The 10,671-nt window shown below is 33.8% G+C and overlaps 2 protein-coding genes across 2 annotated transcripts; one reads left to right on the top strand and one right to left on the bottom strand.

Annotated features, from left to right (window-relative positions):
* The first annotated feature begins 2,550 nt into the window (after positions 1–2,550).
* Positions 2,551–4,393, top strand: LOC106755307 (pentatricopeptide repeat-containing protein At2g20540-like). The gene has a single exon (XM_014637427.2). The coding sequence runs from the start codon at positions 2,797–2,799 to the stop codon at positions 4,348–4,350; it is 1,554 nt and encodes a 517-aa protein (XP_014492913.1). The 5' UTR covers positions 2,551–2,796; the 3' UTR covers positions 4,351–4,393.
* Positions 4,394–4,905: 512 nt separating this feature from the next.
* On the bottom strand, positions 4,906–9,792 carry LOC106755336 (probable leucine-rich repeat receptor-like protein kinase At1g35710). The gene is made up of 11 exons (XM_014637478.2): positions 9,445–9,792; positions 9,155–9,302; positions 8,920–8,991; positions 8,449–8,520; positions 8,146–8,217; positions 7,896–8,039; positions 7,722–7,802; positions 7,550–7,621; positions 7,300–7,371; positions 5,353–5,424; positions 4,906–5,275 (listed from the first exon to the last, which is right to left on the bottom strand). The coding sequence occupies exons 1-11, from the start codon at positions 9,746–9,748 to the stop codon at positions 5,185–5,187; spliced, it is 1,200 nt and encodes a 399-aa protein (XP_014492964.1). The 5' UTR covers positions 9,749–9,792; the 3' UTR covers positions 4,906–5,184.
* Between the last annotated feature and the right edge of the window lie 879 nt (positions 9,793–10,671).

Below are 10,671 nucleotides of genomic sequence, written 5' to 3'. Positions count from 1 at the left end.
CTAAAATGTTTGAAAGCATATATATAAATCTTTGATGGAGGCAAGAGGTAAAGGCACATGACAACCAACCTAGTTGAAAGCATGAACTTTATTTTAAAGTGAGCATGTCCGTTACCAACTACTGCTCTTGATAAAAAAAAAACATTTGAAAGAATTAATTATTGGTTCATTGAAAAAGGAATAAAGACACATTACATGTTGCATGCAGGACATTAGTACTTAGAAGATGTCACAGTGTTACTTAAGAAAAATTAACAAAGACCAACCATCTCATGTCTATCGGTACGATCGACAATGTTTTTTGTTTGATGTTTAAAATCCAACTTCGTTAACTACCAATGTCATACAATGTTAAGTAAAATGAGTGGTGGTGTGATTGTGTGGAGTTTCAAGCTTTGAGGTTGCTTTATCCTCATGTTATTATCGTTTGTTTATGTTGCCACTTAGAACTTGGAACATTTGTTGACCATGTGTATAGTCTATAGAACATTTACAAGGATTACGAAGTTCAATTTCATCGTGTCCAAAATGAGGATTATTTGTCAACCTAGGATTGATGGTTTTTCTTTGCGTAAGTAGAAGATGGCACCTAGGCCTCTTGCTCCCTCACCCACAAATCCTGATGCATCAGATCTTATGAAGATGATGGAGTCTTGTATGATGGCAATGCAACAACAGAATGCCTCCTTGGTTCAACAAAATACAATGGCCTTGTAGTAGTTGGAAGTTACTAGGGTGTCAGTTGAGATATTCCAAAGGCAGTATTATGTGGAGTTGATGAGTAGTGGTAGATTTGGAGTTGGACCTTCTTCTTCTTCCACTCAGTCTCAGGAGTGGAGTCTTGAGAGCTTTCTATAGCATTATCCGTCCAAGTTTAATGGAAAAGTTAGTCCAAATGAGGTGGATCAATGGTTCCTTGACATGGAGAGAATATAAAATGCAAAGAGGTGCCTTGAGGAGAACATGTTAGCCTACACCAAGTACTTGCTAACTAGTGAGGCTAGCCATTGGTTGAGTAGCATGAGAATGCTTTTGGAAGGTAGCGGTACTCAGATCACATGGGAGTTGTTTAAGAAAAAGTTTTATACCGAGTACTTCCCCGATAATATGATGTTTGCTAAGGAGATTGAGTTTCTGTATTTGGTATAGGGGAGTATGTCAGTTTCAGAGTATGCTGTTGTATTTTAGCTTACCCTTTTTCTTGTGATTGTGTTTGTATGTTCTTTGCTTTTTTTCTTTGTTATGATCATCCTGTGGGTGTGAGTAAAGAGATGATATCGCTTTAGAGCAGGCTTTGGATGGAAATGCTGCGGATGCTTAAACTTCTTTTAGTTATTCTTGTAGATAATTTTGATCATAGTAGTTTGTAAATATAAAGTCTCTTTTATGATTATTAGATAATTGTAATAACTTTATATTTTTCGTTTGTTGACTGATTTATTATATTGAATATGTGATGGCTATTATATAGTACAATGTTATATTTTGGCACGTTACATCCATCTATATAATTGATTTTATTTTTAAAAACTTTAAATTTATTAAAAATTACATGGTTAGGAACATATGATTTCAGTGTATTGAAAAGTATGAAAAGAAAAGCATTATTTACCAATAAAACATGTTTATATGGTTTTATAAATTTTATATTAAGGGGAAAAGGAACTTTTTGTAAAAAAAAAAAAAAAAGTCTTTTGTGTACTTTTTTTTGGGTGTCTTTTCTTTTATATATATAACCTTGTGGTGTGACATTCCATCTCCTTCCAAAAACAAAAGTTAATTCAATACTGGTAATGTTGATTGATCCTACATATGTATCTCCACATTTGGAAGATTATAAAGATCGAATTTAATACAATATTAGCATTGTCAATATAAAAGATAATATTCACAACAACCAAGATAAAACAATTTTGAAGTTTGTTGTTCTCTCCAATGAAACTCCCATTTTCTAAAGGTTTCTTAAATTAACTATCTTTTAATTGATAATGGACATTTATCTTTGTTATGATAACAAAGTAACCACTATATTCCTTAACTTTTTATTATACTTGTATTAAATAATATATAAATTTAATCATAAGCTAGTAATTTAAATATATATTTTATAATTAATTTTTATATTAAGCACAATGATTATATATATATATATATATATATATATATATATATATATATATATATATATATATATATATATATATATATGCTTTATCTTTTAGATTTTTGTGAGACAATTTATAACTAAATGATAATGCTATTTTTTTTTTCACGTTGTTAATATATACTAGTTAACTCCTTCAATCTCTTATTCATAAAAAAATCCTTACATTTTTATGCTTTAAAATTTTAACTTCGTTTTCATTATTTATTTTATGTAAGGTATAGCTCATATATTACTTTTAAATAAAATAGAAATTTAAGTGTTATTTTGATAAACATAAAAATATGAATTTTATATTAAAGTTTTAAAAAAGTATAGTTGTATCATTTAATAAGTTGTGAAATGAGCTAAACATAGAATTTCTCTCTAAAAGTTAACGTGTTTCTCTTGAATATAGTTATTTGCTCTCTTACAAATAATAATAGCATATTGTTTTCAAATAGATTAACAGAGTATGATTCAATAAAGTGTCAGATAATAGAGTGAACAGAAATAGAAGGCTTGAGAAAATTGACCCATTGTATGATTTGCAAAATAAGAATGGAAGCTGATCCTTCTGGTTCCGTTGCTTTATCCAATTTTTGTTTTCCCTGAAATTGGGATGCAGTGAATGAAATTAGTTGCACCATCTCATGTCAAGTTGCAGCAAGAGATGCTTAGTACTATTGGAGAAATGCAAGAACATGAAGCATCTCAAGCAGGCTCATGCACAGGTATTCACCACTGGTCTTCATACCAACACCTTTGCCCTAAGCAGGCTTTTGGCTTTCTGCTCCCATCCTCATCAGGGAAGCCTCATCTATGCATGCAGACTCTTTCAACTCATTCATCACCCCACTCTTTGCTTATATAACACTCTCATCAAAACTTTCCTCCTCAAAGCCAAGTTCTATGCCTCCCTTCATGTCTTCACCAAGATGCTGCAAAGTGGTCTGTGCCCAGACAACTACACCATCCCTTATGTATTGAAGGCCTGTGCAGCCCTTCATAGTTGTTCTTTGGGACAAATGGTTCATGGGTATAGTTCAAAATCGGGTCTTGTGTATGATATTTTTGTGGGTAATAGTTTGATGGCAATGTATTCTGTGTGTGGGGATGTTGTAGCTGCACGGTACGTGTTTGATGAAATTCCTAGGTTGAGTGCAGTGTCTTGGAGTGTGATGATCTCGGGGTATGCAAAAGTGGGTGATGTGGATTCAGCTAGGTTGTTCTTTGATGAAGCACCTGAGAAGGATAGGGGAATTTGGGGTGCCATGATTTCTGGGTATGTGCAAAATAGTTGCTTCAAGGAAGGACTTTATTTATTTCGTTTGTTGCAGTTGACTGAAGTGGTGCCTGATGAATCTATATGTGTGAGCATTCTTTCTGCTTGTGCTCATTTGGGAGCTTTGGATATTGGCATTTGGATTCATAGATACCTGAAACGAGCAGCGTTGCCATTGAGCACTCGTTTAAGTACTAGTTTGTTAGACATGTATGCCAAATGTGGAAATTTGGAGTTGGCTAAAAGATTGTTCGATTTGATGCCGGAGAGAGACATTGTGTGTTGGAATGCCATGATTTCTGGCATGGCTATGCACGGAGATGGAGCAAGTGCACTCAAGCTGTTTTCAGATATGGAAAAGGCTGGTATAAAGCCGGATGACATAACATTCATTGCAGTTTTCACTGCTTGTAGTTATTCAGGAATGGCACATGAAGGTTTGCAGTTGCTACATAAGATGTGTAGTGAGTACAAAATCGAGCCCAAGAGTGAACATTATAGTTGTCTAGTTGACTTGTTAAGCAGAGCCGGGCTTTTTGAAGAAGCTATGGTTATGATAAGAAGAATTAGCAGCTCAGGGAATGTCTCAGAAGAGACATTGGCTTGGAGAGCCTTTCTGAGTGCATGCTGCAACCATGGACAAGCCCAACTAGCCGAACGTGTAGCCGAAAGACTCTTACGGTTACAGAATCATAGTGGGGTCTATGTTTTGCTTTCTAATGTATATTCAGCATCTGGGAAGCACAGTGACGCGAGAAGGGTGAGGGAGATGATGAGAAATAAAAGGGTGGACAAGGTACCAGGTAGTAGCTCTGTGGAGATTGGTGGGGTTGTGAGTGAGTTCATTGCTGGCGAAGAAACGCATCCAATGACGAAAGAAATACACTCAGTTTTGGAGAAAATACATCTCCAGTTAGATTAGAATCATTAGATTATAAATTATATAAGTTCGACCATTTCCTTTAGCTGGATGACTTATTTGGAACATCAAGTCTAGTGTTCCATCAACAACTTCTAGGTCTGATCGTTTAACTCACGGAACAGGGATGTTGGAGTCGAATTTTGAAATTGAAATACTCATTAGACTAAAGAAAAAGAACTAAATTCATTTGTGAAATTTATAGATCCATTACACTTCAGTAGTTAAAATTCAATATAATAACATTTTTGGTCTTATAACTTCAGTTTTAATTTCTACCAAAAACAGATCACATTAGAAATTTGTCAAAACAATCTTTAAAATGTTCTTTTAATGTTTGTGTCAGATTAGTTTTTCTTTTAAAAACAATACTTTAGGTTTTGAATATGTTTGAATAACTTAATAAAATGATGCAATCAGGAAAAAAAAAAATATTACATTAGGTTGATACATAATGATAATTTTAAGCTCAGGCAGCTTAATCCAGACTATACTTTCCTGTTCTGAGTATATGCCAAAATGAAGCAAAAGCTCTCATTAGAGTCCAACAGGGATTCATTTTTCGTATAGTAATATTCTTTTACTGAAAAAATATGCAATATCATTCTTCAATTTTGAAGCTGATTACAAGAGTTCATGACTATATATTACAACTTGTTGGAAACGTGGAAAGCTCTTAAATAGTAAACTACAAAAGACTGTTTATTACCACAAGACAGATTAGACAAAATTGAATTACCTATGTGGGTATTTCATTAAGGTAATTAGAGGAACAAGATTTTTTCAATAATTATACAAGTACAGTTCCTGAAAAATTATAAGTATTTAGAGCTTTTATTAAGCAAGGAAGTCTGAATCAGAAACTTCAAGCACTTTATGAAAACCAATGGGGTTGACACCAGGCCGGAATGCATTTCCTTCGAGGTACCTGCCAAGAACATATAAAATTTCTCAGTTCTTAGAACAAGATAATTGGTGATCTGCACAACTTTGTTGGAAACTCACATTTCTTTCAAAAATAGATGCTTATAAAAGGGATCAGGAATTCTCCCTGAAAACTGATTGTGATCCAAGTACCTGAAATAGAGCAAAAAAAATCTTGAAATTGTTAAAAACTTCACAAAGATGACAATTGAGTTTCATGGAAGTATTTGAGAACATATTTATCAATCTTACTAGCAAAATGGAAAGGAAAGGAAAGTTCAAATTTCCATTTTCAACAGAAAATTAGAATTCTGAACCAAGTGTTTGTGGTAGTATTGAAGCTCACACCAGCATATTAAAGACCATAGTTTTCCAGCGAGAATTAATAAATGAAAACAAGTAAAGCATGTGTTTCTAGTTCTTAAAATGCATTTAGAGAACTCAATGCCTAAAGGGCAAGGTTTATAAGTCTCAAAATCAGAAAGGCTAAACATACACTCAGATCAATTTCTATATGACTTATATACTCCGATGTTTCAAAATAGCCCAGCCATTGAATTTTGTGATATATCCGATTACAATACAAAGAACTCTTTGTCGGTAAACCAATAGAACAGCAACAATAACTTTATCCCAGCAGGTGAGGTTAGCTATGTAGATCACATGATGCTCTTGAACTCAGTGCCAAATTATATAAACTAATAAACTTGACTATTATCCATCTTCTTACAGGCTTCTTTTACTTCAATAACTAAAATCCTACACAATAAGTCAAATTTGTTCGACCAGTTAATTTTGTAATTCTTCCATGCTAAATATAAATCCTTATCTAGCATTGAAAAACTTTGAACATAGCTATCCCATCTTTCTTTGATATCTTGATCTGTAACAGTAAGTTAGAAATTCTCTTTGATCTTTAATACATCTTGGTCCAAAATTCTTGATTTCTTTTACCTACTTCTGTCAAGCTTATTATATATATGCTCTTCATTTATTCTTTGTCCCAATATCCAGCTAAAACTCTGCAACCGCTTTGAATAGTGTCTCATTCACAACTTTCACTACCTCAATTCTATGTTTCCAAAATCTTGCCCAGTTTTTAGTATTATTGAACTCGTGTAAATCCTTAAAACACTATTTTATTTCTTTCCTCGAACACTTATGTTCCACCACCAAGATTTCTTATCACTTGGTCCAAAACCTTTAATTCATCCATTTGATTTATCACTTGGTCCATTACTTCTAAGTGATTAAATGTTCCTCTCATTTGGTAAAAGAAGCCTGCTAATTTTGAAATCACATCACTTAGAAATAAAAAATAATCGGACTCTCATTAGATCTCCAAAACCAAAACCACCACGAACTCTTCTTGTTAAGTATTTTGCCCAATTACCAACATATCTATTTAAATCCCTGCCTACGAGAATCTTTTCCTCTTGAGGAAAATTTTGATCCAAAATATTTTCAGAATTTCACTTTTAAAAGTGCTTATGATCCTATTTGTGGTGCATAAGCACTAATTAATAATATTATCAGTCTCCAATGTAACTTTTAAGTAAAATTTAGTCCCAATTCTTTTTACTTCCACCTCTTTCCACCAGTAATAACAATTTTGTCATCACCTCAAACTTTCTTAGTGTACACCAAAGTTTAACTCATGCAGTGTCTGGATCTTTACCTTTTTCTCCAACCCATTTAGTTTCTTGAATACACATAGTGTTAATCTTTCTCTGAATCATATCATCCACTACCTCCTAAAAGTCACCAATCAAAATAACAATATTTCAACTACTAAACCTAATAAGGTACTCCAACTCTAGTTTCTCCATTAACATCTGTCCAAAAAAGGTGAGGACTCTTCCTCATTCAAAGAATAAGTATATTATAAAATAAAAATTAAAAGATATATAAGTAGGCAACAAAATACGAAATCAAGAGTTTCCTGAAAAATTAAAAACAACTTAGACCTTATTCAATGTACAACACTTCTAACGAAGACTCCAATCAACAAGAGAAAGACAAACTTACAAGTATGTCAATTTAGGAATATGAGCAATGCTAGATGGTATAACTCCTGACATTTTGTTGTAGGATAGGTACCTGCCTCCAACATACAATAATCATGTTATGGAAATTCCATAAATAAGAGATAGATCTTGCAAAAGGGGTAGAATTATTGTAAAGCAATACTGTCTCTCTCTCTCACACACACACACGCTAAAAGGAGGAGGAAGAATGAAAAGTGGTATAAAAGGATAAAAGGAAAAGCAGCACTCACAATATTTCAAGACTGGTTAAGTTAGCAAGTTGTGCAGGTACTCCTCCAGTAAAATAATTATTGTTTAGATATCTGGTTCCACAAAAAAATAAAATAAAATAAAATTTAGACAACATTATTTAAAACCAAATGATTAAATATTGAGGAAAATAATTCACCAGCATTAACTTACAGATTGCGTAGGGCTGGAAAGCAACCTTCAATACGAATGAGTTCCCTTAAGGTACCCACCAAATGATTGTTACCAGCATCCCTATGAAGTATAACAGTATTAGGAAACATTAAGTACGATAAATAGTGTACTCTGCACTAGAAGATTATTAAATTAAAATGCTTTGATTATTACAAGTGCCGAAGGTTTTGTAGAGTGCCCAATTCTGGTGGTATTCTTCCGGTTAAACGATTTTCATGGAGATGAAGATAGCGAAGGTCTGGCAGATTTGCTAGCTCCTTGGGAATTTCTCCCTTGAAATTGTTGAAGCTTAGGTACCTGCAAAAAGATATGACATTACAGTTACAATTCTAAATAAAATAAAAGCAATGATGAAAAAGGGACAAGCAAGCCCAAAGACATTAGGAAGATAAGAGTTACTCACAGATGTGTTAAACTTTTGAGCTGACCAATTTCTGGAGGAATTGCATCCTGTAGTTTGTTCCACCTCAAATTTCTGGAAGGAAGAAATGTAAAAAGTGAACCAATATAACATCTTAGAATAATGGTCATAGATGATTAACCACTGCTTAAATAAAAACTCAGTAAAAAGCAAAATCTTCCTAAATAAACAACAGTTATTAACATAAAAATCTAGTATAAATCATTGTACTGCGTCAAACATAAGTATCAGATAAAAAAAAAGCAGAGAGAAAGCAAAACTGAACATGGATCAGAAAATTCATACAGTATTTTAAGACGCTTCAACCGTCCAATTTGAGGAGGAATAGGCCCTGTCAACTTGTTATTGTGAAGATCACTGCCATAAGTACACAGTGCATCAACTCATAAGAACTTCAAAGGGAGAATCAAATTGGAAGTGTTTCATGTACACATATAGTAATTGTAATTGAAAGCAACAAAACAAAACGCAGATTAACTGCAAACAATGCATTATCTCAATCCATATATCTCAATCAACCATTTATAATTAATTTCTTTATTATTTTGCAACAAATCAAAAAACACCAACCAAATAAACTCCTCCCTATCCTGCAAACAAATATGAAAAGCATACAACAACCAGAACACAATATTAGGCTTTCAACCATTCAACTCCAACACAACCATAGGCGTTAATCAACACCACATGTTTCTCAACCCGTCACAAGGATCAAAATTAAAGGAAACATAGATTAATGAAAAAATAAAAACTTACAGCCGTGTAAGATCCAGTAAGCTGGTTACAGCAGTAGGAAAAGGTCCGACAATCGACACCGCATACACCTCACTGAAAAATACCAAATCCCAATTACACCAACTTTACAACCTCAAATCTCGTCAGCAACAACTGAACTTAAAAATAAAAAACCTTTATCTTATCAGTTCCAAAAAAAAAATGGACATTTTTTGCATTTTTCTAAATCAATTGAAAATTAATAAATGATGCTCACAGCTCGGTCACGACACGATAATCACCGACAGTGGAACACGTGACACCAGACCAAGGAGGAAGATCCCCATCACCGCAAGGGTCATCACCGACCCACGCATACACCACTCTCCACCCAAGAGAAGCCTTGATCTCGTTCAAAGCCTTGACTGCAAAAAATTCGAGGAAAACATAAACGACTCCGACCCATGACGGGAAAAAGCAAAAGTCGACAACCCAATTGATCGAATTGGAGAAAAGTCGAGAGAAAATGACATGGGTGAAGGGACTGAGTTAAGTAGCTAATGTTACCGTCACGCTTTAGGGTCTTGCAGTGCGAAAGGTGGAGAATTGACAGAAGGGTAACGAAGACGAAGGGTAATGAAGTGAAGGGTGTGGGCGCCATATTGAGGGCGCTTGGAGAAATCGGTTTTTGTTTATCTTTTTGTGTCGTGGGATTGGAATCGTAGATCTGAAGTGTTGTTGGTGTGGTTGAGTGAGATGTTTTGCTGTGTGTTGTTGATTCAGATTTTGCAAAGGAGAGAAAAGGATTTTGGTGATTGATCAATTGAAGTTGAGAGTGAGCGAACGCGGTATCATGTTGGAATCTGAACATCCATCCAACAATACACACCTTGGCGTCGGCACTCAAGTTTTGATTTCTTTTGTTTTTTATTATATTATATATTATTATATTACTTTTTATGTTATTGGGTTTAAGCCTGTTTGGTTTGATTGGGATTCACTATGGCCTTGTATCGCCTTTTGACAGTTAAAATAGCAAAATAGGAGTGGGTTCCCATTTGTCAATTTAGTGTCTTAACCTTAATAACACTTAGGGTGTATTTACTTGGAGGTGACGAGGGGAGAGTGATTGAGTGGATTTGAGAAAATTTGAAGGTGATTTTCTTTTTGTGTTTAGTTGAGTGGATTTGAAGGTAATTGAGGGTGGATTTGGGAGTGAATTTTGTGAGAATTAGTGTAGGATTTGATTGATGTGACAATTTTAAAAAATTTGTTTAATTGGTAGAATTTGAAGATTACCAATATGCCCCCAAGTATTAAAGTAATATAAAATGATATTTGTTAATGTTATATTTAATTGTAAAAATGTTTATTAAGTGTTAAAAATTTAGAATAATTATATATTAGAGGTTGGTGGAAGAATATCGTCAAGTTTGATCACAATGGTCCTGTTGCTATGCTCAGGTCTAACTTTTCTTATCATCAAACTCATATATTGTATATTCTTCAAAAATTATTCATATAAATTCAATAAACCGTAAACATATTTAAAGAAAAAAAAAAGTTTATAGAATATATGTGGTGCAGGTATGAGGAAGAAACAGGTTTTGAAGACATGGTTGGATTCAATGGAGACCCATCAACAACATACAGTTTAAATGAAGAAGTTGTTTAATGAAGAATGACCGTATCTGGATACAAGTGTTTTGGTAACTGGATACAAGTTGTTGGCCCTTTTAGTGTTTCTGTGGTATCCGGATCCAGCTTGCTGCGTAACCAGATACAACTTTCTTC

The sequence above is a fragment of the Vigna radiata genome, unplaced genomic scaffold (assembly GCF_000741045.1).
Source record: "Vigna radiata var. radiata cultivar VC1973A unplaced genomic scaffold, Vradiata_ver6 scaffold_100, whole genome shotgun sequence".
In the NCBI taxonomy this organism is placed as follows: domain Eukaryota; kingdom Viridiplantae; phylum Streptophyta; class Magnoliopsida; order Fabales; family Fabaceae; genus Vigna; species Vigna radiata.
This window is presented reverse-complemented; position numbering and strand designations above follow the sequence as displayed.

Excerpts from the sequence above, each read along its gene's own strand:
- LOC106755336 (XM_014637478.2), bottom strand. The coding sequence starts at position 9,748 with ATGTTCAGATTCCAACATGATACCGCGTTCGCTCACTCTCAACTTCAA. Across the intron at positions 8,218-8,448 it reads TTGAAGCGTCTTAAAATACT|AAATTTGAGGTGGAACAAAC; the intron begins GTATGAATTTTC and ends TCTTCCTTCCAG. Across the intron at positions 7,622-7,721 it reads TTTCCAGCCCTACGCAATCT|ATATCTAAACAATAATTATT; the intron begins GTAAGTTAATGC and ends TTGTGGAACCAG.
- LOC106755307 (XM_014637427.2), top strand. The coding sequence starts at position 2,797 with ATGTCAAGTTGCAGCAAGAGATGCTTAGTACTATTGGAGAAATGCAAG.